The sequence below is a fragment of the Pteronotus mesoamericanus genome, unplaced genomic scaffold, assembly GCF_021234165.1.
Source record: "Pteronotus mesoamericanus isolate MK-2021 breed Mesoamerican mustached bat unplaced genomic scaffold, CSHL_Meso_final scaffold_371, whole genome shotgun sequence".
Classification (NCBI taxonomy): Eukaryota; Metazoa; Chordata; class Mammalia; order Chiroptera; family Mormoopidae; genus Pteronotus; species Pteronotus mesoamericanus.
The window spans coordinates 1,587,622-1,609,852 of NW_026555314.1; the positions used below are offsets into that span (position 1 = coordinate 1,587,622).

General features: G+C 42.4%; 1 protein-coding gene across 1 annotated transcript in view; it reads right to left on the bottom strand.

The window, feature by feature from the left end:
- Positions 1-273: 273 nt before the first annotated feature.
- The window catches only part of UBE2L3 (ubiquitin conjugating enzyme E2 L3), a 48,066-nt gene continuing 26,108 nt past the window's right edge, over positions 274-22,231 (bottom strand). Inside the window, exons 3-4 of the mRNA XM_054592796.1 lie at positions 7,413-7,599; positions 274-1,713 (exon numbers count right to left, since the gene is read on the bottom strand). Coding sequence (XP_054448771.1) covers positions 1,559-1,713; positions 7,413-7,599 — 342 coding nt within the window. The 3' untranslated portion in view covers positions 274-1,558. The remainder of the gene's footprint in view (positions 1,714-7,412; positions 7,600-22,231) is intronic.

The following is a 22,231-nucleotide window of genomic DNA, read 5'->3' on the forward strand; positions in this document are numbered from 1 at the left end:
CATTTCTGCACAGGTAAAAAAACCAAGCTGTCTTACAGGTCGTAAGCCCTGGAAAGATCTCAAGTTTTAGAACTAAAATTAAAACAAAGCAAAGTTTAAGTCATTTGTCCACAGAATCTAGTACCCTGGAGAGCCAAGAAGGGAAGCCACCAGTGGCCGAAGCAGAGATGGTGACTTCCTCTGGGTGTCAGTGACGTGTATTCTCCACTATTTCAGGGACAATCCCACTTGCTTTGAAAAAGACATTAACATTCAAACCCTGACAAGTTCATCTGAGGATAAAGTCTAAGGTCAATTTTTATTTCTACAAAAAAAGGCAGTCAAAACAATATAAAACACATGTAAAGGATATTATTGAGTGAGCTTCAAGTGGAGCTTGACTCTGCAAAGGCTGTGAGTCCAGAGGGAGAGGGAAGGCCGTCTTGTTCCTGGGCTGAGCTGGCCTGGCCCGCTGCTTCGAAAGAAGAGGCCAGCAGGGTTCCAGTGACCCCGGACTGGTGCTGGCTATAGCCGAGTCCTGCCAATTCCAACCCCGCAGAGTCAAACCGTGCTGAGGGAGGGCTGAAGTGGGGCTGCTGCACTGAGGAGTTGGAGAGCGAGCTCTGTGGCACATTCAGATGGAGCTTGCTGACAGGTGACCGTGGAATTTCAACGAGACATTCTGGCTTTAGCGTTGTCTGCAATGACCAACACATCTTCTAAAATGGCTGCAGGGAGGAGCACCAACCTTCGACCTCAGGAGCCTCCCTGATGAAAAATTCCTCGCACAAGTGCAGTGTCCTCTGGCTGGCAGGCCCTGCCCTGGGGTGGCCACAGGCCTGATATTGCAGGGTTTTCCCAAGCAGGCCGGGCCAGGCTGGAGTTCAGTCACACACACAGACACTAGGTTGCCATTTAATCAACGTTATTGTGGTAACATTGGCCAGATTTTTTACATAAGAGCTGGGCCTCCCTTTTCACAGCTTTTTTTTGGGGGGTGGTGGCGGTGATAGTTTGCTTTTTAAGTTTTTTAAAAAAGGATGTTATAAATTGGAGCCAGTATAATTTGAACAAACTCCCACACTGGGCAGTGCAATATGGGAGAAGAGAAGCCACCAGACTGGAGAGAGCCGTCTTCTCTCCTTTGTGGAGGAGACAGGGCCTGGGTCTGGGGAAGTGAACGAGTGAAAAATCAACTGAATGCCAGAAAGTGGGAGCTGCAAGGGCAGGGGAAGAAAGGGAACCACAACGTTTTATGTTAAACTTTAAGGTCTAAATGTAAATTGAAGACTTTGGATAAATTTGGACCAAGAAAAGAAACACCATTCTTTTAGAGTAGATTGAAGCAGTGATTTTTAAAACAAAGAGAGCAGAACTAGAACATCTTAAATTTTTAATCCTTTCTTTACAGGTTACCTATATCACTTTTGATTAAGAAAACTGTAGAAAGTTAGTAACTGCCACAAGCGAACGCCAGGCGGTGGCACATGTCAATTTCCACAGAGTCCTGCTTTGCGAGGTGTCTGAATGCACTGCTCGGGTCTCTGCTCACACTCACTGGAATCAATCGCGGCAGATTTTAGTCCACAGGTCGCTTTTCCCCATATTTCTTTGTAAACTCTTCAGCATTCTTACAGAATTTTTTACGGTCCTTAGAGTATTCTTCAGCTAGGTCAGCCCGAAGCGGGTGCTCGGGCTGGGGGTCGTTCACCAGTGCTATGAGGGACTGGATTACTGCCAAGAAAAGGAGAGGCATTGCTGGTTACAAGTCTCAGAAAGCGCCCAGGCAATACAGGCAACTCCTAACACTGATTTACAGCTATGTGCTTTTAAGACAAAGTGGCTTCCAATTTATCCAAAATTTTAATCACCAGCACTTAACTTTCTTCTATAATTAGGAGAAAGATATGGACAACAGTCAACAGTGGGTAACTGTTCAGAGTGATGCCTCGTCGTCGTCATCGTTGTCGTCAACTGGGAACCTTCCTGACTTGACAACCCTGGGGAGTCCCAGTCCCCAGTCACTCCCATCCCCCTCCCGAACTTTGGAGACTTTGGGTCTGTCTCTCTCTCTCTCTCTCTCTCTCTCTCTCTCTCTCTCTCTCTCTCTCATATGCATACGTGCGAGAAGCTTCTCCAGGGCAAGGACTGAGTGGTGTGTTTCAGAACTGCACTCAGTTCAGGGCAGTTTCAATGCGTATGAGAAGGAAGGGTGCACGACAGGCCTGCACCATGTAAATGCAGAGCGAGCCCACCCTGGAAGACCCTGAGGAGCTTCAGAACCAGCCGAGAAAGGTTCATCTGACTGCCCTGTCTAACCACTGGCAGTGTATCACCCAGTGGCATCACACTGCGTTCCAGAGGGAGATGGCACACCGAATCACACCAATGGCTCGCGGTGGGGGGGGGGGGGGGGGTCGCACAATGACCCTCTAAAGAGCAGTAAGTCCTACATGTACTTAAAGGCTGGCCCTGGGAAGAAACCATGAGGGAACTAAAGGTGGGGGAGGGTGATTGAGGTTAGTATGGAAGGTCCAGGAGCCCCGGCCTCCTCAGGAGTGGGGCGCACCACACCTTCTCACACACACTTCCTCTCACCCCCAGCCCTAACAGGACGAGTATCCCTAGAATGCTGCATTCTTTCCCACTGGCATATTCCTCGCACCACATTCCCAGCAAGAAGGCATCTCTCCTCTGGACTGCCAACATCACGGATTCCTTTGTTGGGGGCCCATGTTTTCCATGCCAGCACTGTGAGGAATGGATTCAAATGCTAGTGCTGGTTCAGTCATACACAAACACATAACCAGTCAACAGCACCATGCTGAACAAGGGGAACAGCACAAACCTCTCCTGCCCAGGTGTCCAAACACCACCTACACCCCAGTCCCCCTCCAGGTGAGCAGAGGCAACCAAGGTTCCTGCGGCCACAGTAAGCACAGGTGAGGCAATGGCGTAAACGCAAGGGTGGCTCTGCGGGGCTGAGTAAGGGGGAAAGGTGGCTGGGCAAGGAGGGTGGGTTGGGAGTAGCCAGCAGGGGTGAAAGGCCTGGACGTATCTGCAGACCCCGGCCATCTGCCTGCAATTCAGTTTCTCTGCTACCCTTAGGGGCAGACATTACCACCTCCCTTAACATACAATCTGTGTCATCTATAAGAGAAAGCACACCCTGGAAGTATATTTTTGTCTCTTTTATTTCAAAATGTATCCCTTCTACATTCAGTTCTTACCTACCTGAGACAAAATGATGATAAAGCTATTTTGCTTATTGCTATTTCCCCAACTTTAACCATTTGGTATTCCACTGTTTGCCATATATCCACATATAGCCTAAACGATAATTTACTTAATATATTTTTTGAAATTTCACTTTTTAAGATAAATATTTTTTAAAGGAAAGTAAATGTTAGTAACTCAAATGGAAAAGAACTTCTACTTGCCATAAACAGAAGGCATGCATCAACAAAAGAACAAGGCATTCCTGGTTGGACAGTCTCAGACAAACACGAGAATAAAGCACCTAAGGCTTCCTCCTGTCCAGCCTGAGGAAGAGACCACACTGGAACAAACACTCTTCCAAACAGCACCTTCATAGCTTCTCTAAAACACTGTCCTCAGCTCACTGGCCATGCTTAGTACACTCCAAGATCCTCCACTTCTCATTCAGACGTAAGACTGCTCCATTCTCCTTATATGCTACTTATAGCATTGAAGAATAGAGTGAAGAAATAAAATGGAGTCACTGTGGTCACGTTGCTAAATTAATTATTAAAGTATGCTGAGGTATGGAGGCGTGCCTTATCCAGGCTTAAACTACTTCTTTTTTAAAAAGATTTTATTGATTTATTTTAGAGAGAGGGGAAGGGAAGGAGAGAGAGAGGGAGAGAAACATCGATATGAGAGAGAAACATCGATCAGTCACCTCTCAAATGTGCTCAGCCAGGGATTGAGCCCGCAACACAGGCACATGCCCTGACCAGTAACTGAACTGGTGACCTTTTGCTTTGCAGGGTGACAACCCAACCCACTGAACCACACTGGTCAGTGCAGTCTTAAACTTCTGAACTTATGTCAATGTCTGGATTCACATCAATTGCTGTGTCAATACCTGGAGCTACATCAAACCTTCAGATGACCATCCAAATAACTTCAAGAAAAAATGGTTCCATTGTTCAGAGCACTGGACATCTAAAAATCACCTTCTTGGACCAATCTTGACCCTAAGTGCAGGACTGATTCTTCTCAGAAACAAACTTTTTACTCTAAGAACCCCCCCCAGCTTTTCTTCCTCCTTCGAAACACCTATACACTTTGCCCAGCTGTGTTTCCAGTTTGCAAACTGTAAGAAGCTTGAAGAGATCTTCTAACAAAGCGTCTTCACTCTTTCTGAGTCCCACTGCATAAACAGGTGGCTTCTAGTCTTTTTCCATGATTAGAAATGGTTTTGTAGCAGAACTGATACTTCATTAACATTTCAGAAACCCCACAGGATTGAATGCTTTGGGGTGGCTGTGGGGTGGGGCACTCATGAGTTTTCAAGTTTTCCTGGTCACTCTCTGTTATGGATACTCAGCCTTTTGGCTTCCTACTATGGTTATCTTAATACCTAATGTATTAGTATAAGCCATTCGATAATTATTAAGACATGCCTTTAAAAAGATATTAACTCTGCAAGTTTGCTATTTGTCTATTTGATTCTTTCCTGAGAACTTGCTTTTACTAATTTGATCAAATTTAAATATTTTCAAATTTATTCAGTAGTTCTGATGAGTATTTCATTCTTTCTCTGTTCTTTTGGGTGTATTTCTGTCTCCTCAGCTAACCTATGATAAAACCCAACTGAGCTTAATTAGCTTGTTTTGACTGATTGCTATGACTGCTTGTCAAAGTACAACTATGGCCCCATGCCATCATTTTTTACATATAGAACAGCATGCTCATTTTATTTTATAAATGTCTGGCCCTGGTTTATTGACTCAAATGCTCCCCAGAAGTACTTTTATTCCTCCAAAAAATAGGGGCTTAAATACAATAAAAATTTACCTCCTATTCTCTCATTGTACAAGGTGGGGCAAAAGTAGGTTTACAGTTGTGAGTGTGTAAAACAGTTTATTCTTGTATTATTATTTATTAGCTATTATATTATTTTCCATACAAACTGCAAACCTACTTTTGCCCCACTCTGTATACTATCAGAGAATAAAGCCTTTTAAACCTCCTCATTTTTTTTCTGACTGTTCTTTTGTAATTAAGGATGTTAACCCTACCTGTAATTTCCCCCTTTTCCTGGAGATCCAAGGTGTTCCACTCTCACAGAGTAAGATGTGAATGGTAGCTTCCATGGAATGTATTATAAAAATGTTAAATCAATCTTGACCTGTTTGCTATATTTCTTGAGTCCTTTTTATAAATTTCATTTAGTTGATTTGGTATAATAGTATGAGGGGGACTGAAACATTCAATTTATAATTGTTTTATTTTTCTCTATATAATTTTGTTACGTTGTTTAATACATATAGAATCAGTATTATCCTGGCTTTCTTACTGGCTGTATTTTATAACAAATCCCATTAAACCACAAAACTAAGATCTAGCTCTGTTACTAAGGTATCTATTAGAACTGGACACACAGCTGAACAAAACTTTATTTTCACATTTTTCTGGTATTATTATTGCTAATTCCTACTACCTTTCTGTTTGATATAATTTTGCCTTGTTTCTTGACTTTTTGTCATGTTACTTTTGCTTAAGTTTTAATGCTTCTTGACTTTCTTTTTAAAAATTGAGATGTAATTCACAATACGCCTGGTCGTGTTACGACACATCCTGCCCAGTCCTCCTCCCGCCTCTCTCACCACCCCACTTCTCAGTAAGGAAGGGGACCCTGTAACTCTCTGTGGCCGAGCAGTCTGAGGTGCAGGGGCTGCATGGGCAGCCTAGCCCAGAAGGACTTCCCCTCCCCAGGCATGGTGTTTAATACCACAACTTGGCAAGGGCTCCAAGAGCTGTGTGAGGGGCTGACAAGACATTTCTGAACACTTGCGGCTATAGGCTTCAAACACAGAGCTATGACTTTGTGGCTCAGCTAGAGTGTTGTCCCGACATGCCAAGGTTGGGGATCTGATCCCCCAATAGGGCACATATAAGAATCAACCAATGAATGTATAAATAAGTGGAACAACAGATCAATGTTTCTCTTTCCCTTCCTCTCACTCTGAAAAAAAAGAAAAGAAAAAAAAACCCCAAACCAAAAACAACTTTGTCAAGCTTTTGCTAGTCATATAAACTTGTACATGACCAAGTGCTACGTGCACTGGAGATCTTCCTATTTTGACTCAGCATTCAGAACCAACTCTTCTCTGTTACTAAGCTGTGTTGAGCCTGAGGCTGAACATTCCATGTGAAAGACTTTCAACTCCGTCTTCCAGGAGTTCCAATGAAAAATGACTATTTACATCATTCACCGAAAAACCACCTGCCACCTTGCAAATTCCAGCCTTAACTACTATCTTTAATCTAAAAAGACCTTATGGGAGAAGGGAGGTATAAGGGCACTAAATGGTAATGGAAAAAATACAATAAAGGTTAAATCAAAAAAATAAAAAGACCTTATAGTGGTTTGGCTCATTACTTATAAGAAAGCCACCCAAAATATGAGATTAAGACTTCAAAAGAAAGTTCTGGAATTAGGAAATAAAAACTAGACAAAACCTACTAACTTTTAGGAGACGAGAGGGAGGCCAACAATAATATTAAATTAAGTACCCCCCCCAAAATGAGCATACACATGTTTACAAAGAGACATCCAGACACATGGACACACAGGGGAACATCCAATTCCAGGGAGTTCCAGGCCCACTAAAGCCAGCTAAGTGCTTTCATTTGGGCACAGAGCCCTTGAGCCTGACTGTACCTCTACCCCAATACCACCCAGTTTGAGCCACTGGCTTTCTGCTGGTGCCTACCAAGTGGATTTGGCTTGTGCCCTTCTTTTAGTCTGAAGGTCCTCTCCAACCTCTCTTCCTTCATGTCTGAGTACACTTGCTAACTGCTGAGTAAAGAACCTTAAACACCATTCCCCCTATCTCCTTAAGGCAACCTCATAATCATTCCTGAAAACTGCCAGGGAACAGTACTTGCATCCCTCACTGCACAGGCAGCAAGTACTGGGCTGATCTGTCTACATGTGTCCCCAGTGGGCTGTGAGCACAGGTAGGGCCTCCTCACAGAGCTGCGCAGGCCAGCAATTTGAGAGGTGCCATGCCCACAGGATTGGTGGGACCTCAGCTGTACTTGTGTGTGTACTGGAGTTGGTAAGGTATGATGTCTCTGGACTGTGTGTGACATGGTATTAGAAGGCACAGAGGAACCCCGTCCCACAGAAGCATCCCCAGAAGATCACCATCAGAGGAAGACACAGGGGCATGTCTTACCTTGGTCGGTTTTGGTTGCTGGCTTCCAGTTTTCAGCACTAATTACTGGCAGACAGACCTGCCCCTTTTCATCGATGTTGGGGTGATAGATCTTTGTTTTAAATGTGATCTTCGGTGGTTTGAATGGGTACTCTGCTGGAAAGTTGATTTCGATTCTGAAGGCCCCCTTATCATATGGAGGGTTGTCCTGCAGGGAGAGAAGAGATCAGAATGAAAACACCATGGTAAACAATTCTGTAGCTGAGACAGGAACGTTCAGTTTACTTGAAAACTAATTTAATTTCAACTAATTTAAACTAATTTAATTTAATTTCAAGTGGTATATCCACAGAAGCTTTGTTACTTTTAGGGCAACCAACAATCAATCAGCATTTCTAGAGCAAGATGTTTGCTAAACCGTGAAAAGGTCTGAGATCGATGTTCTGGCTTATTTTCTTTCAGTAGACTTTATTTTTAAGAGTAGTTTTAGTTTCATTGCAAAACTACCCTGGCCTGCACATATGCAGGCTCCCCCACTATCAACATCTTGCAATAGCGAGGTATACTTGCTACAATCAATCAACCCACAGTAACACACCATTATCACCCAGACTCTATAGTTTATGTTAGGGTACACTGTTGATGTTGTACATATGGGTTTTTGTACGGTATCATACACTATAGCTGGAATCATACAGTATGCAGCCTTTTCAAATTGCTTTCTTTTACTTAGCAATTTGCATTTAAGGTTATTCCGTGTCTTTTAATAGCTTGATAGTTCATTTCCCTTTAGTACTAAATAATAATACTCCATTGTCTGGATGTACTACAGTCTAATTATCCATTCATCTACTGAAAGGTAATTTGGTTGCTTCCAGTTTTTGGCCATTACAAAAAAAATCCTATAAATATCCACAGGTAGGTTTTTATGTGGACATAAGCTTTCAACTCCTTTGGGGTAAATATAAGGAACATGACTGATGGATCACAGGGTAAGAGTATGTTTAGTTTTTCAAGATGTCGCCAAACCATCTTTCAAAGTAGCTGTACCATTTTGCATTCCCACCAGCAATGAAAGTTGTTCACTGACACATCCTCCCAGCATGTGGTGGTGTCAGTGTTTTAGGTTTTCTCCCTATTTCTTTTTTTGAAATCCTCACCCGAGGACATTTTTTTCATTGCTTTTAGAGAGAGAGGAAGGGAAAGAGAAACACTGATCAGTTGCTTGCTCTATGCAGCAGGATCATATGTGCCCAGACTGGGGATTGAACCCACAACATTTAGGTTAGGGGATAACGCTCCAACCAACTGAGCCATACCAGCCAGGGCTGGTTTTCGCCCTTCAAAGAGGTGTATAGTGGAATCTCATTGATGTTTAAAAATTTACAATTCCCTAATGACACGATGTTAAATTTCTTATCAAATGCTTATATGCTATCCGTACATCTTTGGGAAGGTGTCTGTTCAGAATTTTTTTTTTTCTTGCCCATTTAAAAATCAGGGTCTTTTGCCCTGATCAGCATGGTTCAGTAGGTTGCACATCGTCCACAAAGTGAAGGGTCATTGGTTAGATTCCAGTCAGGGTGTGGTCCCCAGTAAAGGTGTGTATGAGAGGCAAGTGATTGATATTTCTCTCTCACATCGCTGTTTCTCTCCCTCTACTTTTCCCTCCCTTCCCGTCTCTAAAAAAAAAAAAAAAAAAAAGGATCATGGTCTTTGTTTCCTTTTTGTTGAATTTTAACAGTTCTTTGTGTATTTTGGGTAACAGCCCTGTATCATATGTCTTTTGCAAATCTCTATTTTTTTAAGATATGAAGGATCACACCAGTGGTAAATAACAACCCAACCCAAACCACACTGAGTGCTGACAATACTACAGATCCTGGCCATCTTGGTCTCATCAGGATGAGACAGCGGGATAGCTGGCCCCTAGCTAGTTTCCAGGCAGGACCAGAACCCTCTAATGGCCCAAGAGCCTCTGAGAGATGCCCCAAGAAAAAAGAGTCTCTGGAAATTAAAACCACAATGAGATATCAGTTAACGCATGTCAAAATAGCTAACATCAATATCCACAAACGACAAGTGTTGGCAAGGATGTGGAGAAAAGGGAACTAATGGTGGGAATTGCAAATTGGTACAACTATGGAAAAGAGTATGGGGGGATTCCTCAAAAAATTAAAAATCAATCTGCTTTATAATTCAGCAATTCCACTTCTGGGGATTTATCTGAAGAACTAAAAACACTAATTTTAAAGAATATATGCACCTCTATATTCGCTGCAGCATTATTTACAACAGTCAAGCTATGGAAACAACCCAAGCAACTCAATAGATGAATGGATAAAAAAGTTATGGTACAGGAGAAGCAGGATTTCTGGTCAAGGCAGACGCAAAAGTAAACACAGCTCACCTCCTAGCACAACCACAGCAAAAATTACAACTAGACTATAAAACAAGTATCACCCGAATCATCAGAAAATCGAGTTGTACGGAAGTCTGACAACCAAGGAATTAAAGAAGCCACATTCAGACCTGGCTGGTGTGGCTCAGTGGATTGAGTGCCGCCTGAGAACCAAAGGGTCTCTGGTTCAATCCCCAGTTGAGACACATGCCTGAGTTGCAGGCCAGGCCCCCAGTTGGGAACGTGCGAAGGGCAACCACACATCCACGTTTCTCTCCCTCTCTCCCCTTGCATCTCTTCTCTCTAAAATATATATAGAAGGGATTGGCAAGAAATTTTAAAAAGCCACACTCAGACGGGTAGGGCGGGCAGAATGCAGAGATGCATGGAGCAGCGGAATGGGCAGTCCCACACCCCTGTGCGGTGGATAAAAATATACCTCAGGAGCAAGAGATCCCACCCCCACACCAGATCACCCAGAATGCCAGTGCCATGAAGATAAGTCCCCATAACTTCTGGCTGTAAGAACCAGTGGGGTTGGGTAGTAGAAGCAGCTGTGGCATTCTCAGAAGTCTCCTCTTAAAGGGCCTGCAACAGACTTAGGACACACACAAACTCACTCCCTCGGGGCTTCAGCAGTAGGGCAACAGCTGGAAGGGCACCAGTGGCATATGGGGAGAAAATGAAGTGTCCAGCATCAGGGCAAGTGCCAGGAGACAGCTTCCTCTCACACGAAACTACAGAAGCCAGGCAGAGGCACTGTTCCCTCTCTGGGCCCTCCCCCACATAGAGCCACAGAGCACTGGCATGGGTTGCTGTGTCCTGGCAATTACCTAAGGCTCTGCTTCACCCAACTTACTAGTGCACTTTTCTACAATAGGCCACACTACTAAGACAGGGAATCCAGGAAGTTCTACCTAATACACAGAAACAAAGGGAGTCTACCAAAATGAGTAAACAAAGAAATATGGCCCAAATAATAAGAACAGAACAAAATTCCAGAAAAAGAACAAAATGGAGATAAGCAATCTATCAGATGCAGAGTTCAAACCACTGGTTATTAGAATTCTTAAGGAACTCACTGGGTACTTCAACAGCATTAAAAAACCCCAGGCAGAAATGAAGATTACACTAAGTAAAATTGAAAAAAATCTACAGGGAACCAACAGTAGAGAGGATGACGCCAGGATTCAAATAAACAATTTGGAACATAAAGAAGAAATAAGCATTCAACCAAAACAAGAAAAAATAATTAAAAAAAAAAAAAGAGGATAGTATAAAGTGCTCCTGGGGCATCTTAAACGTACCAACATCTGAATCATAGGGATGCCAGAAGAAGAGCAAGACACTGAAAACTTATCTGAAAAAAATAATGGAAGAAAACCTTAATTTGATGAAGGAAATAGATATACAAGTCCAGAAAGCACAGAGTCCCAAACAAGATGGACCCAAAGAGGACCACACCAAAACCCATCATAATTAAAATGCCAAAGGTTAAAGATAAAGAATCTTAAAAGCAGCAAGAGAAAAGCAGACAGTTACCTACAAAGGAATTACCATAAGATTTTCGGCTGATTTCTCAAAAGACACTTTGCAGGCTAGATGGGACTGGCCAGAAGTATTCAAAGTGATGAAAAGCAAAGGCCTAAAGCCTAGATTACTCTCTCCAGCAAAGCTATCATTTAGAATTGAAGGGCAAATAAAGTGCTTCCCAGACAAGGTAAGCTAAAGGAGCTCACCATCATCAAGCCATTACTACATGAAATATTAAAGGGACTTACTTAAGAAAAAGATCAAAACTATGAACATTAAAATGGCAATAAATTCACAACCATCAACAATTAAATCTTTAAAACAAACTAAGCAAACAAGCAGAATAAAACCGAATCACAGATATGGAGATCTTTTGGAGAGTTATCCGTTGGGAGAGGGAAAGGGGAAGATGGGGGAAAGGGACAGGGATTAAGAAGTACAAATTGGTAGGTACAAAATAGACAGGGGGATGTTAAGAACAGTATAGGAAATGGAGTAGCCAAACAACTTATATGCATGACCCATGGACATGAACTAAGGGGAAGGGGCTGCTGGAGGGAATGGGGGGGTACTGGGTAGAGGGGGGCAAAGGGGGAAAATTGGGACAACTGTAATAGCATAATCAATAAAGTATATTTTTTAAAAAGCTGTGGTACATATATACAATGACATGTTACTCAGCCATAAAAAAAATAAAAAAATCTTACTATTTGTGACAGCATGGACATATTAGGAGGATATTATATGCTCAGTGAATGAAATAAGTCATCAGAGAAAGACCAACAACCACATGATTTCATTTATATGTGAAATCTAAAGAACAAAATAAGTAAAATTGAAATAGACACACAAAGAACGAACTGGTGGTTGCCAGAAAGGAAGGTGGTTAGAAGACTTAGTAAAAGAGATGAAGGGACTGAAAAGCACAAATTGGTAGTTACAAAACAGTCATGGAGATGTAAATACAGCATAGGGAATATAAATAATATTGTGATAACCATGTATGATGCCAGTTAGGATACTGGAAACATCTAGGGAACACTATATAAAGTGTATGATTTTCTAACCACTAAGCTGTACACCTGAAACTAATACAAAATAAATTGAAAGAAAAAGAAGAGAAAAGAAAAAGAGCCTCCTGAGTCTCCCCCCAGACTCCCCCCAGCTACAGAGCTGCGCAAGGCCTTCATCTACTGTCTTTTCCCAGTACTCCCTGCTCTCCTGGGTCCCACACAGGCAGGCCATGTCGCATCCAACCCAAAGAAAGCCAAGCTTCACAGAGGGCCCGGCAACGCCCGGGCAGCCCCCACACCACAGCCCTTCCTCAAGCACCAGCCTAACTAGGCCTTCATTCTCCAGCAAACAGAGTTCTGTTGGGAGCAAGGTGTGCACCCACCAGGTCTCCACACTCTCCGTGTTATATTCCCACTCAGGGAAAGGAGGCATGGTGCAGGGGCCTTCAAGGACAGGTAAGTTTAGGAAAGGCTGAGGGGTGGGAGAGGCCTGACTGACAGACTGGAAGGGACAGCATGGGCAAGACAGGAAGCTGAGAGCAGGCAGTGTGACTGAGGGTCTGCACGGGGTCTGCTTGATTAACCCCTCAGCTGTCAGAATATTAATTTGTAAGGAAGCTTATCAAGAACGTGGAGACTGAGGGTCAGGATGAGGGGGGAGATGTTAGTAAGCAGTCCACACTGAGTGTGCCTGTGTACGGAGGGAGGACCTACACATACCTGAGAAAGGTTTGGATAAGACTGGATGGGAAAAGTAGCATTTATCCCAACAAAACCTTACCTATTCCCTTCTTATAGAAACACAGCATTCTCTGAAACACCATCTAGAAGGTAAACCTTCTACCAACCCCATGCCCCATCCCGTCTGCCTCACTACCTAGGGGCGCTAGGCTCACTGCTACCAATGAGTTAATGGGGGAACTCAGAGAAAACTGCTTTTGGTTTTCAAAGAAAGATTAAAACTTTTTTTCCTGAGTAAAAATCAGTCATTTACATTGTTTGAGCCATGTAAAAAGAGCTTTCCTGTATGACTTTTGGCTGGTAACATCTGCTAAATTTGTTCGTTCATCACCCGGGACTGACCAACCCAGCCCTATGTCCCACCATGTACCAAAAACGGAGAGACAAATGAGCCACGCTGGCCGGTCCTAGTTAACAGCTCTAACCTTGGATATGCCTCTTCCTAGCCTGGTAAGCCTGGTAACATTCCTGAACATCTGTAAAATGCGGTTGGTTAACAGTTGTCTGCATCCAGAGCTGTTGTGATGACGAGATAAGACTATCAAGACCTACATGCTTGGCACATGGGCAAAGAGCTCAATAACAAGCTTTGTCACTACAGGAGGCCTCTCACTATCCAAGGAACTTGGCTAAGCTCACCTTAACTTCTCTGAGCCTCTGTCCTTGTCTGGGGCTCTGTGCATAAAGGAGTGGCTCAAGTGTATGCAAATCACAGACTGTCCATCTGTCTCAGTGATTTTTGTTGGAGGTGTGCAAAAATTAAACACAGGATATACCTTCTAGATAAAGGGCCTAAAGCTCCACAAGTGAATTTTAGACATTTTAGAGCTAAATTTATTCTGTTGACAGACAGCTTACTCATAAGGTTTCTCATAAGAGACCTTAATGAGACACAGTTTTGTTGTAGAAAAATATTATACAAGTTTTCAGCAATTTACCTCAAAAAGCTCATGATCAAGCTGCAAGACCATTTCAGATTTCAGCATTTTATCTTTACACATGACCCTGACCAGTGTTTTTCCACTATTCCTTCATTTGGATTCCTTGCATTCCCTTCAGCTAATACTGCTGTGCCAAACAATCTTTTGAAATGTAAAATTACTATCTTCTGATAATTTTACATGCTCTAAATTCTTTCACAGACTTTAAATCTTACTTATTTCTTCCCTAAAGGTGTTGCAGGTGATGAGCATCACATGTACATTTTAAAACCTCATTCAATTCATGCCTAAATTCCAAGACACTTTTCATCCACATTCCCCTTATATAAGAGTGACTGGTTTAAAAGTGTTTATTATTTATTTTATACACAGTATGGGTAAGATAAAAATAATTCTTACACCACATTTATGCTAAGAATCCACATTTTCCTGTACTTGCCTCTAGCCATTCCATGCATGGAAGTAAGAAAGATTTGATCATTTATCAAGCACTTATTATATGGTAGATACTTTTCTGCCTGATCTCCAATTCATCCCCACTGCATGCTGTTATCACCCACATTTGAAGAGGCACCTGTCTGAGCCCATCCTCTTCACCTCTGTGGGACACAAGGGCAAGGGGAACTGATGCAAATGTGATGATGGCCATGCTGCTTGCTGCTGTATGTATGATAAACAGTTCTTTGTCTCTGTCCGAGAAGTCTCGTGTCTTCTCTGGCATCCAATAAGCTGTGACGAGCTACTGGGTTAGGCTTGCAAACGGGAAAAAATCTCAAGATTCTTCACAGTTACTGTTCTTTTTTTACATTCATTTATTGATTTGAGAGAGAGGGAAACATCAATTTGTTGTTCCACTTATTTATGAGTTCATTAGTTGATTCTTGTATGTGCCTTGCCAGGAATCCAACGTGCACATTAGGACAATGCTCTAACCAACTGAGCTACCTGGCCAGAGCAACAGTTCTTGACCCCAGCCTCCCAATGCCCAAAGCCATTCTGTGGCAACTAAGACCAAAAGGAAGCTCTTCCACGTATGGCACCAAACCACTTGGGGCTTTTCACCCATTTGTCCTACTTCTAATTCTGTGGTCAAACCCAATCTTTCTTTCCCATGGCAACTCTCGAAGAATCCAAAGACCTGCCCTGTACTCCATGTCTTCCGTTCCTCAAGTGAAGATCCGGAATCCTTAAACTAACCCAGAGAAGTCAGTTTTGCGTCATTGCTATGTCACTGCTTTCCCTGTGATGCAGTCAGGACACAACATAGCTCTCTTGCAGCCAAAGAAAAAAATCACTCCCTGACTTGGACCGACGCCACATGGCATGTCCCCATGGTATGTGCAGAGCTGACTGAAAGCACATGCAGGACTCCTGGCTGACAATGCAAAGAGGTGGCTCCTGGTTTGGATCTACTGAACATCCTGTCCCTTCTTCATGCCAAGCATCAGAAAAACTGAAGGCTCTGTGCCACTTTTTTTTTTTAATCCACTACAAATCTTAGTTTAGCCGTTTCATTACAGAGGAACAACGGGAAGTGACCTATTCTGTTCTGAGTGCCTGCAGCTGGTTTTTATGTTTTAAAACCTTCGTAGTCCACTCTAGGATCTTGACAAAAGCCAAGATAAACACATGCATCTTCCGAACATAGACTGTATCTTCTAACCCTTTGTAAATCGTTAAGTATTTATAATCTATCTTTTCTGAAAACAAGTTTCCTGGTTGCCTGAATCACAAAATTTGCTCAATTAGCAGATTTATCTTATGCTGACTTTGCTTTCTGAAGATGGTTTCTTTGTACTGTTTTCAACAATTCGCTTTGCAGGACTTTTCATAGTACAGTCAACGAATATTCCAACATTAAGGAATTCCATCATATTCCCTTTGAAAATAACATTAGTAGGAATAAGTATTTCTAGGACTGGTTTACCCATTTTTTTATGACCAAATTACTCTCTGAATATATCTAATTTTATTTTTTCAAAGATTTTATTTATTTATTTTTAGAGAGAGAAGAAGGAAGGAAGAGAAAGAGAGAAACATTGATCAGATGCTTCAAGTATGTACCCTAACCAGGGACTGAACGCACAACCAAGCCACGTGCCCCGACCAGGAATCAAACCAGCTTTGAGGGACGATGCCCAACCAACTGAGCCACACTGGTCAGGGTAAATTACATCTAATTTTAAAATCATAATCTCCATTAACTGAATTCAACAAGGAATTTTCCCTTCTCTAAACTCATGTACTTCTCACAGCATTAATTCACCTTCCCCTCAAGAATTGAAGTAGCTTTATTGTTATTTTTCACAGAAATATAACATCCACACCAAATAAATAGTATTAAACTTTCCACCCCCCAGGATAATGGCTGTTAGTCCCCTGTTGCAGGGCCATGATATGTTCTCTATGCATAGATAGTACACACAAAGGCTTTTCATTCTGGATATCTATACACACACCTCACATGCAGCTATAAAACTAGGCAAACCATCTACATTCTTTCGTAACTTTGCTCATGCTGTTGTACGTTGTCTTCCAGTCTGCAATGCAGACGTTCCACTCTTCCATTAGGCCACAGCGCCTTGCAGCTTTTGTTCACTAAGCCTGTGCCTGGTTTGTGAAAGTTAGTAGCCTCTGCCAACGGGAAGGCACAGTCCCAGTACCCTAAGGTTGGCAGAAAAACTATTTTTACGTGCGGCCCTGTGTAAGAAAACAGAGCTCCCCTTATTTGGCCTCAACCATTACAGCTACAGAAAGGGAAAAGGAAGAAGCTACAGAAAAATCAACAGAAAAGAGCAGGAAACACAGGCTAGTGTTGGATCCAAGGGAGGGACATGTCTCTACCTTAAAGCTAGAAGGGCAATATCGAAGGAAGGAAGGGGTCCAGTGAGTGAGGATTTCAGGTGCAATGGGCTATACACATGAGGAAGAACAAAAAAGAAGGCGAGAGATCTGAATTACAAATGTAGCTACAAAAGTTGAAAGAAGGAGACTAAAACCTCAGATGGACACCTGAAGGCAGGGCTAAAGTTGAGGCAAATCTTCCTTGGCCAAAGAGATAACTTCTCACATTGGAGCTTTTTACATTGTGCCCGGCACTGTGCTAAGTGCTTTTGATCAAGCACACCACATCGATAACCAGAGCCAACAGGAAGGGGAGGAGGAGAACCAAAACTGCCTCACAGATATTCCAGTATCTTACTAGTTTCAGCAATTTTCCAGGTTTTGTTACAAGTGGGAAAGCTTTTAAATTGAGGTGAAATTCACAAACATAAATTAATTATTTTAATATGTACAATTCAGTGGCATTTAGTGAATTCATAATGTTATGCAACCACCTCTCTCTAATCTCTAGACTTTTTACTCCCTGCTTTACTGAGAAATAACTGACATATATCACTGTATAAGTTTAAGGAGTACGTTGATTTACGTATATTGTGAGATGGTGGCAAAGGTCTCTTGATGTTCTGGTGGGATTCTTACAGCACTCTGATGACTGTATTTTGATTACCTATCTTCTCCATTTAGTACAGGACATGCCTGAGGAGCAGGGAACTGAGGTGTCCTCAGAACCAGCCCTCAAACGTTTGTTAACTCAACGGCCAACCTATCAGAGTCTTTCTTTTTTAAATTTTTATTTATTGATTTGAGAGAGAGAGAGAAAGAAACAGATTCGTTGTTTCACTTATTTATGAATTCATCGGTTGCTTTCTTGTATGTGCCCTGATGGGGATCAAACCGCAACCCTAGCACATCAGGATGATGCTCTAACCAACTGAGCTACCTGGCCAGGGCCTCAGACTCTCTTCTTAATGATAAAAATCAACACCAGTGTATACATTTTTCTTTTGAACATGACCAAGAATGTCAGCACTCAAAACAATGGCTTAATATACCTGGAACACAATGACCCCAGAACCTAGAACTAGACTGGAAGTTGTTATATAGTAAGAGAAAATATTTCCACATCTCTGCATCCCAGTCATCAGTGATAGCTTACAGCCACTAATAAAGTGGGAGGTATGAGAACCACATCACCAATCTAGGAGTTAGGGACTCAATTCCAGGACATTCACATGGAAATAAAACTACTTTTCATTAGGCAATAAAAACTGGTCTTACTGTTTTGAAGAATCAAAGCTAGTTATATAGCCCTGGCCAGGTAGCTCAGTTGGTTAGAGCATCAACCTGATATGCTAAGGTTTGGGGTTCAAAACCCAGTCAGGGCATGTGCAATAATCAACAAATGAATGCATAAAAATCAAAGCTAATTACAACTTAATATTTTTAAAAATAAGCCAATTAAAAAATGGGCAGAGTACTTGAATGGACATTTCTCCAAAAAAGATACGCAGTCTTGGCCAGAGTGGCTCAGTTGGTTGAAGCATTATCCAATAACCAAAAGGTTGCTGGCTGGATTCCTGGTCGGGGCACATGCCCGGGTTGTGGGCTCGGTCCCCTGTTGGGGCATGTGCAGAAGGCAGCCAGTCAGTGTTTCTCTTCCTACCCACCCAATCTCTCTCTCTCTCTCTCTCTGAATAAACCTGAAAAAAGATGGACAAATGGCCAATAAGTGCATGAAAAGATGTTCATCACCTTAGCTATCAAGGAAATGAAAATCAAAACCACAATGACAAACCGCTCTATACCTACTAGGATGGCTGCAATCACAAAGACTGACTATATCAACTGTCAGGAAGGATGTGGACAAACTGGACCTCTCTCACACTGCTGGTAGAAATGTCAATGGTATAGCCACTGCGGAAATAGTCTGGCACTCCTCAAATGCTTAAACATAAGGTTACCGTATGACCCAGCAATCCCACTCCTAGGTAAATACCCAAAAGAAATGAAAACCTGCACACAAATGTTAAAAGCAGCATTATTTACAGTAGACAAAAAGTGGAACTCATTGAAATACCCAAAAACTGATGAATGAATAAGAAAACTATAACATAATCATTAGAACGGAATATTACCTGGCAATAAAAAGAAATAAAAGTACTGATGTATGCTACAACATGGGTGAACCCTGAACATATTATGTTAAGCCAGATACAAAAGGTCATATATTGTATGACTCTATTTATACAAAATACGCAAAATAGCTAAATCTACAGAGACAAAATAGACTTGTGGTGGCCTACACAAGAGCGGTTAAGGGTGATGGCTGAGGGTGGATTCTTTAGGGAATATTAAAAAATATTCTAAAATTTTGGTGGTAGTTGCTCAATTCTGTGAATATACTAAAAGCCATTGAACTGTATACTTTTAAATAGGTGAAATGCATGGTTTGTGAATTTCAATGAAACTGAAAAAAAAAAATTAAAATTAACTCAGGAACACTGATCCTCAACAGAGAACAGTGTTGTCCCTACTGGAGAGGTCTAGAAGTGCCTGAGGGTGTCCTTAAGTTCTCCCGATGTCAAGGGCGGCTACTGGCATCTAGTGGACAAGAAACAGGGACAATCCCACACAAATCTCAATCACTCTCTCTCTCTCTCTGTCTCTGTCTCTGTCTCTCTCTCACAACCACCCCCATACAGTTTTAATGCAATCTCATTGAGAAACACTGCTCTAAGAACTACAAATTCGATTTACAAACTGTGGGGTACCTACTGTGCATCACAGTGCTAGGTACAGGTAGTGGGAGGGAAAGAGAGAAAGGCCTCTGTCAGAACTAGAACTCAGTGAGAGACATTCCACACCACTTTTAGCAAAGTCAAAGTCACGCTGCTAGAAGTGCCCAAATAGAGGAGAGACAATAATGCTGGGAAGAGAAGGGGAGGTCCTATTCCTACTGGGGACACCCTGGGCCTGCTCAAGTCTCCTGTACTGCAGCAGCTATCTGACGGTTGGATAGAGAGCCTGACAGAATGGAGCTGAGGACAGGAGACCAGAGACAGGCAGAATCTAGTAACTTTCCCTTTTCGAGCCAAGCTGAGTTGGGAGTTTACTTACTTGCAGTCAAGAGACCTCACAGGTACAAATGGTGACTGTAGAGAAGAGGGCATGATTCACTTGAGAATGGGAAGGAGAGTTTCATACAAGATTCAGAAAGAAGGGGACAGGCTCCTAAGAAGGGGTACCCATGGCTTCATGAGAAGGAAAAGGTACGATGGTCCCTGAGAAAGCCCATCTCTCTCTGACAATAAACAGGTATTTAATTCAACAATTAAGTTAGCTTCAAGTACTCCAGCTTCAGGCCAACTCAAGAGTCAACTGGTAAAGAGCACTGACCTGCAGCCCCTGCAACAAGAGAGCAAAGCTCCTCAAAAGAGCCCAGGTCGGGGAGACTTACTGATGAGGCTGTGAGATGCTGCCAAGAACTTAGAGATGGAAAAATCTGCACAGAGGCAAAGGTAGTTGCCATTTTTGAAATGCAATGGTATTAGTGTACCTAATGCCACCCCCAAAAATATTCTAAAGGGGCTCACCAGGACCTGGTGTGTGGGCACTGAAGGGAGCGCTATGAGCCGGGATAGATGCCAGAGAAGCTATGTAACATCAGAGAGACTCGACTTCATTCCCAACAGGCTGGTGAGGTGAACACCAAGGAAGCAGAAGGCCTTTCCGGAGAAACTCTGGCTGATTTTAAAAACAATTATTGAGGCAGCTTCTAATATGCAAGGCCTGGGATACAAAGATAACTCACAAGTCTGTGTTCTGAAGCCCAAAGACAAAGAAATTCAGGGGCAGGCTGACTAGGGTGTTACCTTGACAGTGCATTTGCTCTGTGCTAGGCCCAGAAGCATTATCACCTCATTTAGTCCTCCTGACCACTGCAAGAGGCAGGCACTTATTAGTTCCATTTTACAAATGAGGAACTGAGGCACAGGCAGTTGAAAGAAGACGCACTGTCATTGTTGGGATGCTCTCATCTGTGCATGTCTTACCTTCTCAAAAAAAGGTAAAACCAGCAGCAGCTGCTGCACAAGGTCAGGATGACACTAACATAGGACAGGAGCAGCCCAGGCAAGAAAGGAACTCAAGCTAAGAGGTATTTTCCCCTTTAAGAACTAAGCATTCAAATCATGAAGTTAGAAAAGAACAAAGAAACACCAAGGAAAGCAGAAGACATCAAACTCCAAGGACGATAGAAGACAGAGTAACATAACGGCAGAAATTAACATGAAAGCAAAAATCAGCAAATCAGAACACAGAAAGAAAATGAAATTTCTACTTCATGATACATGCAGCCAATATGACCACCTACCAAAATCCATTAACACAGAAAACACGATCCAATTTCACATATGAATACAGATTAACATTAAAACAATAGGCACACAGGTCCCCACTTGGAGGCGTGCAAAAGGCAACTGATCCATGTTTCTCTTATACACTGATGTTTCTCTCTCCCTCTTCCTCCCCCTCTCTAAAAAATAAAATCTTAAAAAAACAAAACAAAACAAAAAAAATAGGCCAGAAGGGCATCACTCATGCTAAAAGCCCATGATACCAAACCAAGATTTAATACCTGATGTAACTGCAGATTTAATGTCTTCTAGAAATGCACTCTTTCCCCCCCCCTCCAAAGATTGTATTTTAGATTTACTTTTAAAACGAGGGAAAGGAAGGATAAAGAGAGGGACAGAAACACTGATGTGTGAGAGAAATGGCAACGATTGCTCCATGCCCCCAAATGAGGACCTGGCCTATAATCCAGGTATGTGCCCTGACTGGGAATCAAACCAGTGACCTTTTGGTTTGCAGGCCGGCACTCAATCCACTGAGCCACACCAGCCAGGGTAAGAAATGTACTCTTAATCTACCAACCTGAAATTTTCTGGTAAAGTATCAAAAGGCAATCTGTCACGCGGGCCCTCTCCATCCTCACACCCTCCCCAACCCTTCCGCAAAAGAAAGAAGAGGCAATCTGCGTGGTGAAGCCCTTGCCATTCCATTCCCGTCAAAAGATGTTTCAGACTAGAAAATAATCCTTTCTTTTCTTTTGTTAATAGCTCCCTTACCCCACCCTTCTTTCTATAAAGACTTTCCATTTAGAAGAAGTCCTCAGAGCTCCTCTTCTAGTTACTAGATTGGATGCTACCGATTCATGAATTGCTTAATAAAGACAATCAGATCTTCAAATTTACTCAGTTAAATGTTGTTTTAACACTACTAAATATAATACAATGGACTATTTTAAAAATAGAGGGATATCTCAGAGGTGTTACGGGTTTGGTTCCAGACTACTGCAGTAAAGCA